This window comes from Pelophylax lessonae (assembly GCF_965119305.1).
Source record: "Pelophylax lessonae genome assembly, chromosome: 7".
Classification (NCBI taxonomy): Eukaryota; Metazoa; Chordata; class Amphibia; order Anura; family Ranidae; genus Pelophylax; species Pelophylax lessonae.
In genome coordinates this window covers 103,822,991-103,846,325 of record NC_138774.1, presented here as the reverse complement: position 1 = coordinate 103,846,325, position 23,335 = coordinate 103,822,991, and the positions used below count along the sequence as shown (strand labels likewise).

At 46.6% G+C, this 23,335-nt stretch overlaps 1 protein-coding gene across 1 annotated transcript in view; it reads left to right on the top strand.

Moving 5' to 3' along the window:
- The first annotated feature begins 7,592 nt into the window (after positions 1-7,592).
- Positions 7,593-23,335, top strand: part of LOC309560694 (oocyte zinc finger protein XlCOF7.1-like) — a 40,968-nt gene continuing 25,225 nt past the window's right edge. Inside the window, exons 1-2 of the mRNA XM_082264318.1 lie at positions 7,593-7,645; positions 19,953-20,038. Of these exons, the coding sequence (XP_082120444.1) occupies positions 19,955-20,038 (84 nt within the window). The 5' untranslated portion in view covers positions 7,593-7,645; positions 19,953-19,954. The remainder of the gene's footprint in view (positions 7,646-19,952; positions 20,039-23,335) is intronic.

Genomic DNA, 23,335 nt, shown 5'->3' with positions numbered 1-23,335 from the left:
TGTTCTCCTTATAGATCTTATGATATAGTGTTATACCCTAAGACACTCTCCAGAAGAAGTGCTAGAGCGCGAAACATGTAGAGAATCCTGCCGTTTTTTCAGTGAATCTTCCGCCACCACAGGAATTACATCTCTAAGGCCCCGTTCACATAGGGGCGACGCTACTTCGCACCGCGACCTCCGAGGTCGCGGTGCGAGCAGCGCGCCGCGACCTCGGAGCGGCCGCCACGGACTTCATAACATTGAAGTCTATGGCGGTCGCCTCCTGGTCGCCCCAAAGAAGCTCCGGACCCTTTTTCTAAGTCGGAGCAACTTGTGTCGCTCCTATTAGAACGGGTCCGCAGCTTCCCTATGGGAGGCGACCTACGGCGACCTGTGAGGCGACCAGGTCGCCTCACAGGTCGCCTTAGTGTGAACGGGGACTAAAAGCCTGCAATATTGTATGACCCTAGTATTAGGTCAAAGGGCTCATATTGGTTTCAATATATTGGTACCATGTGGTTTGGTGGGGTTCACCCATGATCTACTGAACGTATTGTTTGTTGCTTATTAATTTTAAACAATGCTCGTCTGTACATGTATTTTGTGAACAAAAGGAAAAACATTTTTAAGCTGTTTTGAAATAAAATTATGTATTTTTACGACTTATTGTCATGATGTTGTGCCAGTAAAGTCCATATCTTATGCAATAGCATTTTTTTGGTTTCCCTTTGATTGACAGCAGCAGGAGCCAATGGCGCCCACTGCTGTGTTTCAGCCAATCAGGAGAGAGAGTCCCCAGACTTTGTGGCTCTCGTGCAACGTCGCTGGATCGAGATGGGGCTCAGGTAAGTATTAGGGGGGCTGCTGCACACAGAAGGTTTTTTATCTTAATACATAATCTTCTTCTATATTGCTTATGTATTAATTTTTGTTAATCCACTTTCATTGGTGCCCTCTAACCCAGGACTTCAGAAGCTCCCGGCATGGAAAGCCCCGAATCCCTTGAGATCGGGGCACATAGAACCGAGGGTCGATGCTCTGCATCCTCCTTGATCCCAACGGGATCATTCGGCTTCTTCTTCTGTGTCGGCGGCCTATGTGGCACGACCGTACGGCATCAAGGGATGCGCCGCTCTCCTCACGCAGGCGCACCACGGAGTGCCGCACGGACCAGGTCACACGGCTTCACGCAGCGCAATCTGCGCATGCGCGACAGCCTATTTAAGGCCGGGGAACGATCCAAGCCATTCAGTCTCTCTCCAACCGAGGGAGGAGAAGCACCTTGGAGTTTCCATGCTGTCGGATTGCCGCTAACACCAACTACTACCACAAACTAAGTTTCCTTGGAGGAGATTTTTGCAATTATCTCCTACCAAAGAACCCACGGCGAACTTAGCCGTTTTTTCTTAAGAAAGTCACCTATTTCTGCAATAAAATTTCACCATTAAACCTATTGATACGGACTTTCTCAAACCACTACCATGAAAAATGTTTTACAGATGGGTTCAACTGCTGTGAATACGCTAATATTTTGAACCACATCGGATTCTTGGACTGAATCTCCAAATCCATATAGTAAATAACATTTATTCAATTTTTCTTTGGCATGTCCTTTGTCCGAATATCCACCAATTCACGCATTTATCTCACACAGCATATAGTTCCTGTAGCACCTGAAGGAATACTGGGAAGGCACACTCACAAGAAAGTGGATACTGAACATGTATGTAAACAATTCTAGCGAAAATAATTTTTTCCTGTATATACATTAAGTTACTGATTATATCATACCTTAATACTTATAGAATCGGTGACATATCCTTGACAAAGGCCTAACCTTGGCCGAAACGCGTCGGATTACCGATTGGACACCTCCTCTGAACCAATCCCCGTCATTTGATACAGGGAATAGCAGAGCAGGATTGTCCCCCTCAAGAATGTGAAAGTCACTTAATTTTCACGTGTAAACACACCTTACCTTCTCTTCACCAGCACCCAATGGGCCTTTACCCATTCACACTCAAGTGTTTGTATATACTATGTTGTTTTAATAAATTATTATTATCTACTACCATCTATATCCTTTACTCCTGCCCTTAAAATCCCCAACCTGACCTGAGGCATCACAAACTACATACAAAAAATAGATAAAAATGCATTAAAAGTAAAGTCTGAAGGTTTTTTATTTTAATGCATTCTTTGCATTAGGATAAAAAAACATTCTGGGTGTAGCAGCTTCCCCAGCACCCCCTAATACTTTCCTGAGGTCCTTCTCTGTCCAGCGATGTCCACAAATCCCTTGGCCGTCGGGGACTCTCCCTCCTGATTGGCTGGGACACAGCCGCTGCGCCATTGGCACCAGTGGCTGGTGTCAATGGCGCAGTTTGCCAATCGGGGGGGCGCGAACGGCAGCTCCGTGTCTGAATGGACACATGGACCTGCAGCTTGGCTCGGGTGCCCCTATAGCAAGCTGCTTGCTGTGGGGGCACTCACCAGGAGGGAGGGGCTGGGAGCAGCAACGAGGGACCTGAAAAGAGGAGGATCTGGGCTGCTCTGAGCAAAACCAACTGCACAGGAAGAGGTAAGTATAACATGCTTGTTATTTTTTTTTTTTAAACAAGACTTTACAATCACTTTAGGATAAAAAAAAAACCTTCTGCCTTTGGAACCACTTTAAAGCTTGTCCGAGTTCAGATAGAAGGGGGCGGAGAGCTGGAGTTACACTCTGCAGATCTCAGTGAGGAGAGCTCTGAGAGCTGATTGGAGGGAAGAGACACACCACCCTCCACACAGCACACAGCACACAGCTGAGGCTGTTAATCTGACGGAGGTCCCTCCTCTGTCACCTTTTTTGTCTTGATGTCAGGAAAAATTGTCAGAAGTGATTCATGCTGATAGCAGAGGAACAAAGCAGCAGATAGAAATGACACTTAGTGCTCTTAATTGATACACATACCATAAAATACCAGTGTTTTGGACAATATGTATACTTTATGTGAACAGACACAGTGTCAGATCTCTATCTGCGTGAGATCTGGGGCCTCTTCTGTTATCATGAATGGAAAGTCATGCCAGCTACGGCCCCTTTTACATGGCGATAATTATGTTCCACAGATCCCCTGTTAGTAGGTTTAAGCAGAGCAGACACAGACAGAGCCTGATCTGCTCTGTAGGCGGCTGGGAGTAAACTGACTTTGCTGTCTGTTTACACCTGACTACCCTTTGATCCACCTAAATGGAAAGGAATGGATCCCTTCCGTTTGTTTTTAGCAGAACGGATCGAGCCCAGAGGTAGATGGGTGTAAATGAACCTGCGTCTGTGTACACCCGCGTGTCCATAGGAATGCATGGACTTTCCAATCTGATCTGCCTGAAAAACTGACAGACGGACTTTATTGAATTGCCCGTGTGAAAGAGGCCTTAGATAGGTGATGTCAGTATCCCAGGAGGAAGCAGGAGATGAATGAATTGTTGCCTATGCAAGAATGTCGGCAGGGGGTGTGGACAGCATCAAAATACAAAAGAAAAGGTAAATTATTATTATTATTATTTTTTTTTTTTTGAGTAGGCGTCATGCTATATGTAGATATAAACCTAGACTAAATATTTAATTTGCTAAAGAAAACTTAAAGTGTATTTTAAGTGCATCATAAACAACTGCCAATTTTAAATAAAAAACAAATTTTCCTATTTGATTCCCTCCTTTGTTACATCTCTGTGCTGCTGATCTCCTGTAGCCTTTTTGCAGCCATTTCCCTTCAACTGGCACTTCCTCCAGTGATGCCTACAAGACGTTACTTAGGATGATTTTCCTGATGGTGACAACAGTGGATCACACCTACAATTTCTGCTACAATAGGCACTTGTAGTGTCCATCAGAAGCCTGGGTAGCAAGGCAAGAGCACATCTGGGAAATGGGACAGAGCGTTTTCACCTCAGATACCTGAAACTTTATTGCAGGATCACCAGGAATTATTTTACCAGATGTCGCAGACCCCTTGATTATAGGGGGTCAATACAGGCAGGAAAACCACAGACTAACAGTACCAGGCTTAAAGATTGGTAGTTCCATACACCTCCAGATCGACCTCCTTATCGCCAATGATGATTGCTCAATCACCATACCCAGGGGAAACAATAAGGACTCTCATAGTGAAGTATGCATTAGGAACCCAAATTTTATTTTTAATCAGATGCACTTACATTAAAAGACTTGTGTCAGGCATATCAGATAAGAAGCCGCGGTCTCCGAGTGAAAGCGCAGCTTCCGCGTTCCACCTGCGCTTCACCGGGACCCGGAAGTAACGAGATGGCGTGATTGCGGTTCAGACGTCCTGACGTGTTTCGTCAGCGCGTAACTGACGTCATCAGGTGCATGTTAGGGGCAATGCATACTTGCAATCGGGAGCTTTCCAATCATGTGACTGCTGTGACAGTCAATCACAGTGGCAGGAAGGTGTTAAAAAAAGGACAGTGCAGTAAACAGGTGCAAACTTACTGCGTACGCATCACCATCGCTAAGGGGGTGTGGACTGCACCCGGATGACACCCGCTAGAGGAGTGACACCAGCGGCTGACTGAGCCAGGCTGCTCTGATGCCCCCTAAAAGCCTGCACAGACATGAACAGCTGGGGGAAATCCCCCTGCTCCATCCACCTGCTCCTCCCCTGCCCCTCTTCTGATGACCACTCCGTCCTCTGCCAATGCAGGTGACAGCCAGCTCGGGAACTGCAGCTGTCCTGGAAGGAGGGGATCCCCACACTGCTCCATCCACCTCCAGCATGCCTGAGCATGACTCACATCTCTTCTCCCATCCCTCTCTCCCTGCCTGTGTGCTCCGTCTGTGAAGCCAACAGCCTCATTGAAAGAGAAGCCGCTGACTCAGCCAGTGAGCACTGACCAGACCCTGTCCCGCTCTCTCTCCCTGCCCCCCCCCCTCGCTCTCTTCCCTCTCTCTCTCCCTGCTCCCCCCCTTACTCTCTTTTTCTGCCCCCCACTCTCTTCCCCCTCTCTCCCTTCTTACTCCCTCTTTCTGCCCCCCCCCACTCTCTCCCTGCTCCCTCTTACTCTCTATTTCTGCCCCCCCCACTCTCTTCCCCCTCTCTCCCTGCTCCCCTCTTACTCTCTTTTTCTGCCCCCCCCCACACTCTCCCTTCTTACTCTCTTTCTGCCCCCCCCCCTCACTCTCTCCCTGCTCCCCTCTTACTCTCCATTTCTGCCCCCCACTCTCTTCCCCCTCTTACTCTCTTTTTCTGCCCCCCCACTCTCTTCCCCCTCTCTCCCTTCTTACTCTCTCTTTCTATCCCCCCTCACTCTCTTTCTGCTCCCCCCTTACTCTCTATTTCTGCCCCCCACTCTCTTCCCCCTCTCCCTGCTCCCCTCTTACTCTCTTTTTCTGCCCCCCCACTCTCTTCCCCCTCTCTCCCTTCTTACTCTCTCTTTCTGCCCCCCCTCACTCTCTCCCTGCTCCCCTCTTACTCTCTATTTATGCCCCCCCCACTCTCTCCCTGCTCCCCTCTTACTCTCTATTTCTGCCCCCCACTCTCTTCCCCCTCTCTCCCCTCTTACTCTCTTTTTCTGCCCCCCCCCACTCTCTTCCCCCTCTCTCCCTTCTTACTCTCTCTTTCTATCCCCCCCTCACTCTCTTCCTGCTTCCCTCTTACTCTCTATTTCTGCCCCCACTCTCTTCCCCCTCTCCTTGCTCCCCTCTTACTCTCTTTTTCTGCCCCCCCCACTCTCTTCCCCCTCTCTCCCTTCTTACTCTCTCTTTCTGCCCCCCCCCCCCACTCTCTCCCTGCTCCCCTCTTACTCTCTATTTATGCCCCCCCCACTCTCTCCCTGCTCCCCTCTTACTCTCTATTTCTGCCCCCCACTCTCTTCCCCCTCTCTCCCCTCTTACTCTCTTTTTCTGCCCCCCCCACTCTCTTCCCCCTCTCTCCCTTCTTACTCTCTCTTTCTATCCCCCCTCACTCTCTTCCTGCTTCCCTCTTACTCTCTATTTCTGCCCCCCACTCTCTTCCCCCTCTCCCTTCTCCCCTCTTACTCTCTTTTTCTGCCCCCCCCCCACTCTCTTCCCCCTCTCTCCCTTCTTACTCTCTCTTTCTATCCCCCCCTCACTCTCTTCCTGCTACCCTCTTACTCTCTATTTCTGCCCCCACTCTCTTCCCCCTCTCCCTGCTCCCCTCTTACTCTCTTTTTCTGCCCCCCCACTCCCTTCCCCCCTCTCTCCCTTCTTACTCTCTCTTTCTGCCCCCCCCCACTCTCTCCCTGCTCCCCTCTTACTCTCTATTTATGCCCCCCCCACTCTCTCCCTGCTCCCCTCTTACTCTCTATTTCTGCCCCCCACTCTCTCCCTGCTCCCCTCTTACTCTCTTTTTCTGCCCCCCCCCACTCTCTTCCCCCTCTCTCCCTTCTTACTCTCTCTTTCTGCCCCCCCCCCTCACTCTCTCCCTGCTCCCCTCTTACTCTCTATTTCTGCCCCCCACTCTCTTCCCCCTCTCTCCCCTCTTTTTCTGCCCCCCCCCACTCTCTTCCCCCTTTCTCCATTCTTACTCTCTCTTTCTGCCCCCCTCACTCTCTTCCTGCTCCCCTCTTACTCTCTTTTTCTGCCCCCCCCCACTCTCTTCCCCCTCTCTCCCTACTTACTCTCTCTTTCTGCCCCCCCCCCTCACTCTCTCCCTGCTCCCCTCTTACTCTCTATTTCTGTCCCCCCCCCCCCACTCCCTTCTTACTCACTCTTTCTGCCCCCCCATTTCCCTGCTCCCCTCTCACTCTCTTCCTGCCCCCCCCCCCCCCCCACTCTCTCTCCTTTCCCTCTCTCCCTGCTTCCCTCTTGCTCTCTCTCCCTGTCCCCTCTCTTTCCATGCTCCCCTCTCTGTCTATGCCCCCCTCTCTCTGTCCTTGCGTCCCCCCCCCCCCCCACTTTCTCTCTGTCTCTCTGCCGTCTCTCTCCAGCAGGTTGCAAAAACATTTTTTTGGGGGGGAGAGGGTGACAACAACCCTAGCATGAATGCGTGCAAGCCCTCGTAAATGCAACTTAATAAATTGTAATAAATGAAAAAAATAAAACATTTATTTAAAAAAAAAAAAACACTTCTAATTTCACTGAAAACACCTGATAATGCGCTTGCAGAAATGTACGGTGAAAGCAGAGATTGAGGTGGAAACTCCATCCAAACTGAAAAAAAGTTTTGCCATAACTTCTACTTTAGTGCTAATGTTCTATAAGAAAGCAATGACAAGGTATAGAACACTGTGAGGAGCTCTAGAAGCACTGTATATCTATATCTACACCAGTCCAGCAACAAATGGCCTTTTTTCCTCAGTCAGCATTCCTGCAGATCACACACATCATAGCTATGACGCTTCTCTGAAAGTCTCTCCACTTCTTCTTCTCATTGGGTATTGCCAGTCAAGTGGGTTCCCCCCGAAGGATTGTGGGAGTTGTAGTCACACCCACCTGAGAACGACTGTGGTGCGAGTCCCTGCAAACCACAACTCCCAGCATCCCTAGGGGGAAAACTCAGCCTGGTGCTTATGCCAGTGTAGCGTGAGAATTACCTACCCCGTGAGAATTACCTACCCCTCGTCACTTCCGGCCAGGAACAGCACCAGCACTTCCCTAAGTCTTCACTTCCTCCAAACACAACGTGAGTGTGGCAAGGTAGGTGAGGGCACAGTGTCTTCCGTGTGTGTCACCAGCTGGGTATCGTCCTATGAGCAGAGGGGAGAGAGGGCGAGGCTCTGCAGCTTATAAGGAACCACAAGTCCCAGCATGTCCTCTGAGTAGCAGGCTGGTGTGGCAGGAGAGCTCAGGAAGGGGCAGTCCTGGGGTGCCATGTTACCTGTGAGCAGGTGACACCTTCCTTGGGTTTTATCCCCCATGTCAGGGCTGGAGCCTGCTGTGTACAGATGTTTGCCAGCTTCTGGGTGTCAGTCTCCCAGTTCACTCTGCAATGTTCTATTATAGTGGGCACTGGGCAGGCTGGTATCAGTAATGCCAGGCGGTGTGTTCTAAAACTTTATGAAGCGTGTATTTTAAAAACAAAAAGTGCGAAAACAATTCATTCAAATGTATACACTAATCATTAACCACTTCTGGACTGGAAGGTTTTATCCCCTTAATGACCAGGCCATTTTTTGTTTGTGATACTGCACTGCGTTACTTTTACTGACAATTGCACAGTCGTGCAACGCTGTACCCAAAAAAATATTGCTGTCCTTTTTTTCCCACAAATAGAGCTTTCTTTTGGTGGTATTTGATCATGTTTTTATTTTTTTTTCGCTATAAACAAAAAAAGCGACAATTTTGAAAAAAAAACATTTTTTACTTTCTGCTATAAAACACAGCCAATAAAAAAATAATGTAAAAAAATCTAATGTTTTCATTATTTTAGGCCAATTTGTATTCTGCTACATATTTTTGGTAAACAAAATCCCAATAGGTGTATTTTGATTGGTTTGTGCAAAAGTTATAGCATCTACAAACTAGAGGATAGATTTATGCCATTTTTATTTATTTTATTTTTTTTTACTAGTAATGGAGTGATCAGTGATTTTTAGTGGGATTGCGGCAGACAGATCGGACACCTGACACTTTTGAGGGGACCAGTGACATTACTACAGTAGTCAGTGCTAAAAATATGCACTGTTACTGTACTCATGACACTGGCAGAGAAGGGCTTAACACCAGGGGTGAGCAAAGGGTTAAGTGTGTCCTTAGGGGGTGCTTTCTAACTGTGTGGGGTGGACCTATTAGATGAACATAGAGATCCGTGTTCCCTAATAGCAGGAACACAAGATCACTGTGTTCATCTCTGACAGCACTGCAGTCTGCCTTGTTTACATCTTCAGACTGCTGTTCTGTCTCCTCGGATGCGCCCCCCCCCCCCCCGGCTATTGCACAAAACAAAGTACAGGTACGTTGTTTCGCGCAATAGAGCTAACGTGCCCCAGTATATGTGCTACTGGCACTTGGCAAGTGGTTAAAGTCACAAGTTTCTGGGTGTCACTCCACAAATCCAACCCTACGACTAAAGGCATGTTGTCCTTAAAGGGTAACACCACTTTTGTGATCCTCAAACTACGGCCCTCCAGCTGTTTGCGGAACTACACATCCCATGAGGCATTGTAAAACTCTGACATTCACAGACATGACTAGGCATGATGGGAATTGTAGTTCCTGAACAACTGGAGGGTCATAGTTTGAAGAACCCTGGTCTATGACGATTGCCACCAGGGTGGATTTGATTTAAATCACTAGTAAAAAGACTTGATTTAAATCATAATTTTTAAAGAACAACTGTCATCTCTGTACCGCAGTGGCTCCTCCTCTGAACTGCTGTTGACTCACCGACAGCCCCATTCGCTTTAATGGGACAGCTGGTAATGCAGCAGTGACACAACAAGGTGAGGGACGTGGCCGCAGCAGGTTAGTGGATGCCCACTAACAGGCGCTGCCATGATAAATATAAAATGACAGGTGCTCTTTAAATGTAAGAACTTATTCTTGCTGGTAGCTGGTGCAGAATATACAGCCTCATGCTACATAACTAAGCTCTATTTCATGCTGAATAAACAAAATTATTAATGTATCCTTAATGGAAAACTATCTTTAGATAGATTCTTACTCCAAAGGCATTGATAAAAATCAGAAAAATCAGATTTAACCACTTCCATACCGCAGTACGTCATATGACATCCTGGACTTTAAGTGTGGATATCTGAATGATGGGTGCAGCTTCAGACATCATTCAGATATAATTTTGTTCAGCCAGCGATTTCCTGCACTAGATGAACAATCATAGTGGTTTGATAGTTCTGACAGGCGGCGGGAGGGGACATCGGCCCCTCCCACCGTCCTCCGGTGCTTCTACCGGTGCGATCTGCGAGCCGGAGAAGGAATCGACCACCAGTGGAAGTTCACCATAGAGACTGACGATGACCAGATGGTCCCCGGGAGTCTCTATGACTCTGGGAGGCCTGGGCGCAATGTGATGACATCACGCCCGACCTGGTAGTTCTCAATACTGCCCAGATCTCGGCTGGATAGCCAAAATCGTTTTTTTTTTTTTTTTTATTTCCAGCCTGTAGGAGAAATCTGAGGTCGAGGTCGCAGATCTCTCCATAAAGAGGACCTGTCATTCACTATTCCTATTACAAGGAATGTTTACATTCCTTGTAATAGAAATAAAAATGATCAAAAAAAAAATTAAAGGGAAAGTGCAAAAATAAAAAATATTAAGTGTCTCCATCCCCGTGTGCTCACAGGCAGAACGAATGCATGCATACGTAACGGCCACATACATGAAACGGCATTCAATCCATACCTGTGAGGTATCGCTGCAAACATTAGAGCGAGAGAAACAATTCTAGACCTCCACTGTAACTCTAAACTGGTAACCTGTAAAAATGTTTAAAGCGTTGCCTATGGAGATTTTTAGGTACCGAAGTTTGGCATTATTCCAAGTGTGCGCAATTAAAAAGAGTGACATGTTGGGTATCTATTTGGTCGGTGTAACATCATCTTTTACCTTATACAAAAAAATTGGGCTAACTTTAGTGTTTTTTTTTTTTTTAATTCATAAAACTTTTTTTTTCCCCAAAAAAACGCGTTTGAAAAATTACTGCGCAAATATCGTGTGACATTAAAAGTTGCAATTACCGCCATTTTATTGCCTAGGGTATCTGCTAGAAAAAAAAAAAAAAATATATATATATATATATATATATATATATATATAAAATGTTTGGGGGTTCTGAGTAACCTTCTAGCAAAAAAAAAATTATGATTTTTACATGTAGGAGCGAAGTGCCAAAAATCGCCTGGTATGGAAGTGGTTAAATTTAAAAAATCTGATTTTTATTAAAAAAAAAAAAAAAAAAATCATTGATTTTTTACCACCCTGATTTCTACACAAGTCATATTGCAATTGAATATTATAAAAATGACCTTTCCTTTTCAATCTGCAGGATTGTCATTTTATGTAATATGCATTGTAATATGACAACCTGGCAGCGTTCTGTACACATAGTGCTATGATTATCTGTGTAAATGTCCCTTGTCATTCTTGCTGGTTACTGGCTCTCCTTTTTCTCATGCTTTGACGGTACGTGAGGAAAGGACTGCCGATAACCATCACTTTTGTTTACATGTAATCAGTTGTGATTGGACACTGCTGATTGCATGGTAAAAGTCACTGTGATTGGAAGGACACAGTGGTCACAAAGTGTGCCAAATGCCCACCCGTGGGGGGGGGGGGCCTGCTTCTCGAGGAATGCCCTCTCAGAACGAGAGAGCCATGCTGTAGCTGTCTTTCGGCTATAGAGCAGACATGAAGTGGTTAAAGGGTAACTCCACTTTCGTGGGAAAAAAAATAGCAAAATATAATATAGTGTATACAATTGTGACACAAGTCATATCGTAACTAAATGTTATTAAAAATGACCTATCCTTTTCAATCTTCAATGCTGTAATTTCTTGTAGTGTGCAATGTAATATGGCTACCTGGAGGTGTTCTGTATACAGATGGTGTAATGGAACACCCCCCCCCCCCCCCCCCCAAAAAAATGTCATGTCCTGCTTGTGTGATTGGTTTACTGATTTTCCCAGTCTGCACTAATATTCAAGTCAGATTTTGGGCATCCCCTGCAAAAAAAATGTCATTTTTGGTGAGACACTCCCAAAGGCAAATGGCATCTAAAGTAATGCAGACCCTGATACGTTCCTCATTAAAGCCCTGCAGGTGCAGCAGCTGATTGACAATATAGGTGTAGTACCCTACAGGTAGGTGCTTGGTAAATGTATTGTGGGCCTTGTCTGCCTAACAGCAGGGCCATGATTTCTTTTTGGTAGGGTATCATGGCTTCCAGGTGTGTCTGCTGAAGGGGGAGTCTCCCCACTGGCTCTGTGAGAGGCTCTTTATAGGGCAGTGGAGGAAACTCAATCAAGGATACATTCAGGCTTGTAACTACCCCAGAAGGCAGATTCTGCCGCAAAGGATTCTGGGAGTGGATATAAGTTTGAGGGAGGGCATGACTCATGGTCTTTGGTGGGAAGCAGAGTCCCAGGAGGGAGAGTGCGGCTGTCTGTCTTCCTGTCAGAGGAAGCGGATGTCTCAGGTGCTGCCTGAGAATCCAGAGAGTGCTGAATTGAGCTGAGGGGGATCCAGTGTGCCGAGAACCTGCAGAGAGTGAGAGGGGTCCAGTCCCTGGAAAGCCTACACAGGTCGTGAGTACTGAGGATTGCCCCTGGGGGTCTGCCCATAGTCAGTGGGGACCACTCTGGAGAAGGTTTTAGGATCCAAGAGTCAGCTAGCTGTAAAGTCAGTGACTTTGCAGTGCAAGCAGAGTCAGATGTTCATTGTTCTACAGTCCTGGATCTGCTAGACTTAAGTCGGAGTTCCAGCACAGCTTTCAGAGATACAGTATGTTCAAAGCGTCAGTAAGCGTTGGCTATCGTCGGCTGGCGTCAAGACAGCGCTAATGGGCATTTTTGTTACAAAAGTCCCGGAATTGTACATAGTCGAGCCAAAGGAGTATCCCACTCATTCCTCATCTCCTATCCCCTAAAACTACAATAAAACAACCAAACAAAGATGCCAGAGTTGTCAATGTGTCAGTTCTCACACCCAGCTCACATGGGCTGGAGAGGTAATCGGTAACAATGGCAGTGCCAACATCAGGCCACAGGCCTGGAAACCTTGCTACATAGGGAAGGAGGGGAACACAAACTAAGTGTAGTATTAAACCATGTTAATTTATTAAAATGACAAGTATTAACTCACAGAATACAGAACGAAACTCGCTCATGACACATATAAATAGCTGCTAGCATCCCCATCTAGTGTGTAAGCAGTATGCAGCTCTCCATCTAGAGCACCGGGCTTTAACCCCTAAACAGGAAGCCTCAATGTATCTAGAACCAGGCAGAGACTGCTTCTGCTCTCGGTTCAGCTGCTACGAGTAATATGCACATCCTCGTATATTTATTTGCAATATGTTGTCAAAAGTATTGGGATGCCTGCCTTTACACACACGTGAACTTTAATGGCAATCCTGGGGTATCATGTGATCACTATGATTGTTCATAGCGATCACATGATTACAATGAATGGAAACTATTTATGCAGTGAAGCTGTGATTAGCCCACAGCAATCACATGATACCCGACACCCTTTACCATATGAGTAGCTGTAGCCAATCACAACATGTCAACAGAATGCAAGCTGTCATGAATGGAAAGCCATTCATGACAGTTAACTATTGCTTATAACAGTAATCATCTCTGTTATGAGCAATAATAACAGTATGGGAAAAAAATCCCGGTCACGCTTCAGAGTAGTACAGTGTCACTATGGTGTCACTATATGACTCTGATGAAATTATGTAAATAAAATTGTCATATGATGCTATACTGCACTGTTGACAGTAGGTAAAAAAAACACAAATTTAATTTATTTTCTTCATTTTCCAAAAAATTTCAACTTCAAAAAACTTACAATACTTCTTTCTAAATACCTTGAACTGTCCACTTTTCAAAAGGGGGTCATTTGGGGGCTATTTGTACTGTCCTGGCATTTTAGAGCCTTAAGAAATTAGATAGGCCGTCGGTACATCAGGATAGATAAATATTTAGATATATATTCCATAGTTTGTAGACTCAATCATTTTCCTACAGACTCAGCCCCGGTTCACACTTGTGCGTGTGCGGGGTTCGCATGTAATGTCGGAGCGCACTGCGATCTGCTGTGCGATCGGCTGTGCGGTGCGAGTTTAGCCATACAGTTTGTATGGCTAAATTCGCACCGCAGCCGCACCAAACACGCACAGGGACCCTTTTTGGCAGCCGCATCAGGATCGGATCGCACAGCGGTTCACACTTGTGCGATCCGATCCTGTGCGAACTGCACGATCGCACTGCGATATGCGATCAAACTGGGGGTGTCGTTAAGATTACATTGACACCCTCAGCGTATCGCATATGGCAGTGTGAACTGCCGGGGGTGCGTGTGCGATGCGGGAACAGGCTGCGGATTCGCAGCCTTCCCGCACTCGCATAAGTGTGAACCGGACCTAAATAATACACACTGATTTGGGTTATTTTTTTACCAAAGAAATGGAGTAAACTACATTTTAGCCTACATTTATGAACAAAGATTATTTATTTGCAAAATTTTAAACCAGAAACTTTTCGGTATTTGTTCATTTATATATCGAAAATTAAAAAAACCCAACTGTGATTAAACAAATAAAAAAATTATATAATTGAATTTGCGTACAGTGTTGCATGACTGCACAGTTAAATCAGAACAGTGCAGAGTAGCAAAAAATGCTCTGGTTATGAAAGGGGTAAAACCTTCCGGAGGTCAACTGGTTAAAGCAAATCTTCACCCTGAAATTAAAGTTCTCTCCTATCCTCCCCTCCGCTACACAAATAGGACACTTTTTTTTCTAGGTTATTTTTATTTTTATTTTTTTAGTAAAAGGGTTCTGCCCCACCACCCAGTGTGGATCACTCATCTAGGTGAATGACGTGCTGTATGCTCGCTGTGCCTCCGGGGATATGCAAGTCACATATCCTAGGAGGCATAGCCCTTCACTGGCAAAGGAGGAGGGAGGCAGGCCTAACGGCACGTCATCAGGAGGCTCACCTTCTGAACCTGGAAGAACCTGCGGCTCCCCATGACGTCACACAAAAAGATGGTGGTGTGGGACCAAATGAGGAGGGGATCTCAGCAGGACAACACTGAATACACTGGGTGAGAATCTGAAAAAAAAATTAAAATGTTTGTCTTCTAATTTTTGTAATTTTTTTTTTTTTTTGGCCTTATGGTTATTTAAAGGAGGCTGTAAAGCTACTATGTGATAGCACATATGAAGTAATAGGTTCTTATAGAGACATCAGAGCCCCTAGTGTCTCCCTTGCACTCAGCCAAAGCAGATTTTTGGCAGAGAATCTCTGATCACTTCAGCCAGATGGGACTTAGCAGCTTGAAAATGCTCAATGCAGTGCCCTTCCAGGTTCAAGTATTGCGGAGGAAATCCAGTAACAGAAGACATTTTGGTCATCTTAAGTGATTTTAAGGGTGATCCTTGGAAATGTGATTGGGGGGAGGTGTCATCTGTTCTGCCACATAAAAATGATCAAGTAGCTATAAAGAATCACTTCTATTGATAAGCTGGAAGCTGTCCCCTAATTTCTTTTTAAATGACAAGGTTTCAGAGTACCTTGCAGATACTATTAAAATTTTCACATCAGTTCTTTATATCTAAAGGAGATCACAATCTAATGTCCCTGTGCCACATTCATGTACAGGGGCCTTTCGCTATCCTATTAGGGCTGCCACGACTCGTCGACTACTAAAATTCGTTGACGTGTGTGAAAAGCGTTGACGCGTCACTCGTGACGTCACACGCCCCGTGCTCGCATTGCCGGCCGGGCTGCTCCATTGATTGGGGCCGCTGCAAGACCTGAGAGCAGGTGGGACGGGTGCAAATATTGAGTTCTGCGGGGCTGAGGTGGGACGGCGTCATCGAGTTCTTACAGGGGGCGGGGCGGGGAGGATCAGGAGACCTGAGAGCAGGCGGGACGGATGCAAATATCGAGTTCTTACAGGGGGCGGGACGGATGCAAATATCGAGTTCTTACAGGGGGTGGGACGGATGCAGATATCGAGTTCTTACAGGGGGCAGGGCGGGGAGGATTAGGAGACCTGCGGCCGTGTAATGAATGTATTAAAAGCAGTTCCTTCGGTTCTAAGTACACTGTGATCACCTCCCACTCACTGTGTGTGAAGGGGCCCCATTCCTCCCCAATGCCTGGCCTAGTATACCCCTATAGGGCCCCATCCCTCCCCAGTGCCTGGCCTAGTATACCCCTAAAGGGCCCCATCCCTCCCCCAGTGCCTGGCCTAGTATACCCCTATAGGGCCCCATCCCTCCCCAGTGCCTGGCCTAGTATACCCCTATAGGGCCCTATCCCTCCCCCAGTGCCTGGCCTAGTATACCCCTATAGGGCCCCATCCCTCCCATTGCCTAGCCTAGGATACCCCTATAGGGCACCACCCCCTCCCAGTACCTGGCTTAGGATACCCCTATAGGGCCCCATTCCTCCCCAGTGCCTGGCCTAGGATACCCCTATAGGGCCCCATCCCCCCAGTGCCTGGCCTAGTATACCCCTATAGGGCCCCATCCCTCCCCAGTGCCTGGCCTAGTATACCCCTATAGGGCCCCATCCCTCCCCAGTGCCTGGCCTAGGATACCCCTATAGGGCCCCATCCCTCCCCAGTGCCTGGCTTAGGATACCCCTATAGGGCCCTATTCCTACCCTATTCTACGTCAGCCGCTGTGAGCGGCATGACGTCCCGGGGTGGCTGCGCCTGCGCATCAACTGAGCTGATTCTCTGTGGCTGCAGACTGCCGCCAACGCCGATGATCCCTCCCCACTCCAGCAGCATCATGTGATCGCAGGTGAGCCTGAGGGGTCTACACTTGGAGGGGGGCTTACTAAGTGGTCTGTACTAGGTGGGAGGGCTTACTGAGGGGTCTGTACTAGGTGGGAGGGCTTACTGAGGGGTCTACACTGGGAGGGGGGCTTACTAAGTGGTCTGTACTAGGTGGGAGGGCTTACTGAGGGGTCTGTACTAGATGGGAGGGCTTACTGAGGGGTCTGTACTAGGTGGGAGGGCTTATTGAGGGGTCTGTACTGGGAGGGGTCTGTACTGGGAGGGGGGCTTACTGAGGGGTCTGTATTAATTACAGGATTAATTAGCTAATCAAAAAAACACTCAATTAAGCAAAAAAATAAAATAAAAATAATCGTTAGATTAGTCGACTAATCGTAAAAAAAAAAATCGATAGATTAGTCGACAGACAAATTAATCGTTAGTTGCAGCCCTATATCCTATAGGTATTTTTTTAGAGTTTGAGAGGACACCAGACCACCTGGCGTGAGCTCACACAAATAGGGTAAAATACATGTACTGTCATTGGTGGGAATTGACCCTTGGACACAAGCAAGGCAAGAAGCAGACTATAATTGAATGTGTGTTTGTGTGCACGGTGGGGAAAATCATTTTTTGATCCCCTGCAGATTTTGTAAGTTTGACCACTTACAAAGAAATTAAGGGTCTATAATTTTTATCATAGGTTTATTTTAAATGATAGAGACAGAATATCAACCAAAAATACAGAAAAAAACACATGATGCAAATTTTATAAATTGAGTTTCAGTTCAGTGAGTAAAATAAGTATTTGATCCCCTACCAACCAACAATAATTCTGGCTCCCACAGACAGGCTACAGTATGTGCTTACGTGGTACACAGATTAGCCCTGTAAACTTCCTCTGCATTTACCTATGGGTAAGCCTATGATAAGGCTTACCTATAGGTAGGTAAAATATATCTCCTAAATGTGTACCGTTTAGGAGAAATTTGCATGACATGCAGCCAGTGACATCACGGGTGCCGTTCCTTCCAAGCCCCATGCCGAGAACAGCAACTCTCGCGAGCATTCACAGGAGTGACATCATTGCGGCTCCTGCCAATCATAGATACGTACTACCTCATTAGGTCTTTGTCTACAGGGGTTTTATTTTTTTAAGTTTACAACCTCTTTAACACTGGCTTTCCGCCTGTTCGGACTCCGCTTTGCTCAGTGAGAGATCGATCCCTGGATCCCCGCTGAGCAGGCAGATGACAAGTCTGTCTCTGCTCACTGTGCAGAGATGGACCTGTCAGAGCCCCGCTCTCCTCTATGGGAGATTGGATGAAAATGGACCGCCTGTCCGTTTTCATCTGATCCCATCCGATACGATCCTCCAGATGGATGTAAAATAAGGTTACCATCCGTGTGGATTTCATGGACAGGATTGGATCGGATAGCAGCGGGTGTCAGTGGACATGTCATCGCTGACATCCCCTGCTCTATAGGGGTGCATGGAGGATCAGAGAGCCCGTGTGAAAGGGGCCTAAGAAGATGCTCCTAGCTACAACTATAAAAGACACTTGTATGCTGGATCTCTTTCTTCCATTCAAATCTCATCATCATGGGCAAGACCAAAGAGCTGTCACATGACGTCAGGGACAAGATTGTAGACCTGCACAAGGCTGGAATGGGCTACAAGACCATCAGCAAGAAGCTTGGTGAGAAGACAATTGTTGGAGCGATTATTCGCAAATGGAAGAAATACAAAATAATCATCAATCACCCTGGATCTGACGCTCCATGCAAGATTTTGCCTCATGGGGTAAAGATGATCATGAGAAAAGTGAGGCATCAGCTCAGAACTACACAGGAGGAGCTTGTTCATGATCTCAAGGCAGTTGGGACCACAGTCACAGAACAAACCTTTGATTACACTATACGCGCCATAAGTTGAAATCCTGCAGTGCCCGCAAGGTCCCCCTCCTTAAGAAGGCACATGTACAGGCCCGTCTGAAGTTTGCCAATGAACATCTAAGTGATTTAGAAAAGGATTAGAAGAAAGTGCTGTGGTCAGATGAGACCAAAATTAGGCTCTTTGGAATTAACTTGACTCGCCGTGTTTGGAGAAGGAAAAATGCTGACTATGACCCTAAGAACACCATCTCTACAGTCAAGCACGGAGTTGAAAACATTATGCTTTGGGGCTGTTTCTCTGATAAAGCTACTGGTCGACTTTGCTGAATTGAGGGGGCCAATGGATGGGGCCATGTATTGTAAATCTTGGATGAGAACCTTTTTCCCTCAGCCAGAACACTGGAAATGGGTTGTGGATGGGTTTCCAGCATGACAATGACCCAAAACATACCGCCAAGGCAACAAAGGAGTGGCTCAAGAAGAAGCACATTAAAGTGGAGTTACACTGTTTTTTGTGTTTATTAAAAGTAATTAAAAATTGTAGCTGCTGACTTTTAATAAATACACACTCCCCTGTCCCACGCTTTATCGATGCAGCCGACGGGAGCCTTGGTTCTCTCCCTCTTCTCCTCACGGCGCCGGCATCACTACTGTGGGCACCTGGCTGTGGCAGCTTGCGGCTTCACAGCCGTGTGCGCACTGCGCATGCGTGAGTCGCGCTGCGCGTCCTGAGCGGACGGGCAATCTTCAGGGGCCTGTGACGCGTCCCAGATAATTGTAGGGAGGGAGGGGGAGAGAAGAACTTCTGCTCGAGCCGCCTAGGCGACCTGAGTGGAAGTGGGAGCTGGTACCTTTCAAAACTAGGTACCTGTTCCCCCTCTCCCCCCCAAAAAAAATGACATGTCAGGAGGCCTTAAAGCGGAAGTTCCACTTTTGAGTGGAACTCCGCTTTAAGGTCATGGAGTCTCCAGACAATTAATCCTATAGAAAATGTATGGAGTGGGCTGAAATTTTGAGTTGCCAAGCTACAGCAAAGAAACCTTAAGGATTTAGAGAAGATCTGTATAGGAGACTGGACCAAAATCCCTTCTGAGATGTGTGAAAACTTGGTAACCAACAACAAGAAACGTCTTACCTCTGTTCTTGCCAACAAGAGTTTCTCAGCCAACTACTAAGTCATGTTTTGCTTGGGGATCAAACACTTATTTTACTCACTAAACTGCAATTAATTTTAAAACATTTGTATCTTGTGTTTTTTCTGGATTTTTTTTATATTCTGTCTCTATCATTTAAAATACTCCTAAAAAAAAATGATAGACCCTTCATTTCTTTGCAATGGGGGAAATTTACTAAATCTGCAGGGGATCAAATAATAAATATTTTCCCCACTGTGTATTTTTTTTTTTTTATATATATATATTTTAGAAATGTAACATGATTAGACATTCCTGTGCAGTTAAATAGTGTTTAGGTAACAAGCCCTTTCATATATACGGCCACTATTGTCGTATGACATGTACTCATTTATTTCTATTAGTTATATGATGTATTACCAACCACAACATTGTTGCAAATGCCTCATTCTCATTATTTTACTTTTCTTATTGTACTGCTGTGTTTTTGTGTCAGACATGATTGCCAGAATGAACAAGAAGCAATTGACTGAGAAGATCTTGAATCATGCCTTGGGGATCATCTACCTCCTGACTGGGGAGGTAAGTGCAACCAAATATTTTCTTTTGTATAAGTAACACACACAAAAAAAAAAAAAAGGAAGGACATAAAAATGGAGTGCTGACCTTCTCTCACATATGCATGGCATACAAATGATAATGTAAAATGCATTTAAAGGAGAAGTATGAAATGGGTTAAAAATTAGCAAATATTACCATCACCACAAATCAGCTGCTCTTTCTTTCCTAAGGGCTCTTTCACACGGGCGATCCGATCAGATCCGCCTGTCATTTTTTTAGGCGGATCTGATCAGATCCTCCATGCAGCTCTATGGGGCAGCGGATGTCAGCGGAGACACCTCCACTGACACCCACTGCCATCCGTATCCGATCCTGTCCGTGAAATCTGGATGGATGCAAACCCTATTTTTCCATCCGTTCAGGTATCGGATCGGATGAGAGCGGACAGGCGGTCCGCTCTCATCCGATCCCCCATAGAGAGCAGCGGGAGCTGTGACACCTCCCTCTCGGCACTGCAAGCGGAGACGGAGCTGTCATCCGCCGGCTCAGCGGGGATCGGCGGATCGATCCCTGCTGAGCAGCACGGATCCGCCTACAGAGGCGGACCGTGTGAAAGAGCCCTAACTCCTTTTCTTTTCCACCAGGTGCACTTCATCTTTAATGTACTTCCCAGTAATGGTCCATTAGGTGTTTGAAGCTTTTAGAGGGGTTGGATACAACTTTAGCAAACCACCGCCTCTCTGTCCCTCCTTCCCTAGGAGATGTGGCCGAGCTTCCTGCATGGGCACACATCTGAGCAGCAAACTAGAACCATGGCCATGGTTTCCATGGTAATATGACCCCACACAGAAAACAGAGGCTGAATGGCAAGATAGTAAACATTGTGCAGTCTAATTAATTGTTTGGACAGAAGTGTCATAGGCATGCTTGAATCTGGGGGTTGTTGGGGGGGCTTCCCCCATCCCCTCTTCCTTCTGTGGATACTGTGTCTGCTGAGCTACTCCTCCCATCATGACACTGCACACAGGACACACCTCAGAGGTCCGGCAGAGAGCATGCATGTGCATAGTGTGTACAGATACAACCTCGATCTGTACAGTGTATAGCTGCCTGCTATGCTGCAGCTCTGACCTTTTGAAGTTCTCAGATTAGAACGGCTGTGCTGCATAGCAGGCAGTTGCACACAGATTGAGGCTGCATCTGTAAAAACCTCATACACAGCACTTTTAGTGACTTCTCTTAACTTACAGTAACTGAAGTGCTCCTATTCCTGCTGGCTTCTGTGTACTCAGATGGGAACAGCCTGATGAAGAGGGAGGGGGGGAGAAGGGGGAGGGGCAGAGTGGGTTGTCTGAACTTTCGAGAGCAAGCAGAGAGCCGACATCAATCAGAGGAGGGGGGCTGGATCCAGACTACATTGTCTGCATGTCACTCCAATAAAGTCTGTAGCCCCTCCCACAGGTATTAAAGCGGAGTTCCGGGCACAGAAAACATTTTTCAGTAAACATACCCCTGGGACAGTCAGGGCTAGTACATTCCACAATGGCTAGCCTCTGATCTGTCCCGGTTCGCACTTACCTGCAAGAAGAAATACTCACTTATAAAATTTCTTCCACAGCATTGCCATCTCTCTTGTGGGCAGCTGAAGCCAGCGCGATCCTCTTCCGCGTCTTCTTCCGCGTCCTCTTTTTCCCAGAATGCGCCTGCACCGGCCCCTCTCGTCACTTCTGGTGCGGCGCCTCATTCCTCCACAGCTTCTGGGCATGCCCAGAAGCTGTTTAGCAGAGAATGCGGCGTCGCCCCGGAAGTGACGAGCGGGGCCGGTGCCGTCGCATTGATTCCTGGGAGCGATGACGTTCAGCTCCCAGGAATCAGTGCAAGCCAGGAAGTGACGGCGGAGCCGCGGCGCAGAGGGAGGAAGTGAAGAATAGGTGAGTATATTCGATCTACAATTACAAGGTGAGTACAAAAAAAAAAAAAAACCTAACTATCCAATTCTGTTTCAGGTGAAGGAGAACAAGCGGACGGGCACAAAAAAAAAGATCGATTTTGTGCCCGGAACTCCGCTTTAACTCTATTTTAACAGAAAGGGTGCAGTTCTCAGAGGGCTGGAAAAGAATTTAGGTATTAGCACAGCTTACATAGAATAGGTGTAAGCTAAAAAAAAGGAAACCCATACTTCTGTTTTAACCCCTTTACATCCACCCAACACATATGTGCAGTGGCAAAAGGGTGGGCTTTAACACCCACATGCTGCACAAATGTGCTGAGAGCAGGTGGCTGATGTCTCTCAGAACAAAGACTGATCTTTTACAGAGCTCTTGGTCTGTGGTAAAGATTGGGTAGCTTGTGGGGCCGGCTTCCGTTCATATATGACCACTGTGAAAGTGGTAACATGATCATTGATGCAGGATTGCTATCAATATATTCTTTAGTATGTAAACCCAACAAATAATAAAAAATCTCAAATAAGCTTTAGGCCTCTTGCACACTGCAGCTTGAAAGAGCTCAGTACAGCTTTTTTTTTTACAGAGCTAAAATACAGTCCATTCATTTTAAAGTGGTTCTAAAGGCTTTCTTTTTTTTTTTCCCCTTTAAAAATAATAAACGTGTCATACTTGCTTGCTCTGTGCTGTGGTTTTGCACAAAGCAGCCTTGATCCTTCTCTTCTCGGGTCCCCTGCCGCCGCTTCTGGCTCCTCCTGCCCGTCAAGTTCCCCATAGTAAACCATTTGCTATGGGGGCACTCATGCATGCTTGCACCTGAGCGACTCTGTTTGTACTGTTCCCTCGTCACTGGCGGTATTTGACAGCAACAGGACCTAATGTTAACAATGCTGCTGTGTTTGAACCAATGAGGAGGGAGAGAGCATCTGCTTTTGTGCACATTGCTGGATTGAGATCAGGTTTAGGTTAGTTTTTAGGGGAGGAGGGGGGGGGAGTGGCTGCATGCTGAAGATTTTTTTTACCTTAATGCAGGGAATGCATTAAGATAAAAACCTCCTGCCTTTAGAACCACTTTAACTTGTTAACCACTTCCCGCAAACCGATGTACCCGTACAACAGTTTGCAGAATTGATTCAACCAGGGCGATGCCTGCTGTTGCAGGCATCAACCTAGTACCGTTTTTAGAGCCGGCGGTTGGCTTTCAGTAGATAACAACCGATGTGACTCAGCAGCTGCTCAGCTGTTATCCCAGCGAGCGTCTCCCCCCCCCCCCCCCCTTCCGCGGCTCTGCCCGGGTCTCCCTTCTCACCGGGAGACCCGAACAACCAGCCAGCACGTTTGGAGTCCCGAACTAAGCCAGATTTGGCTTTGA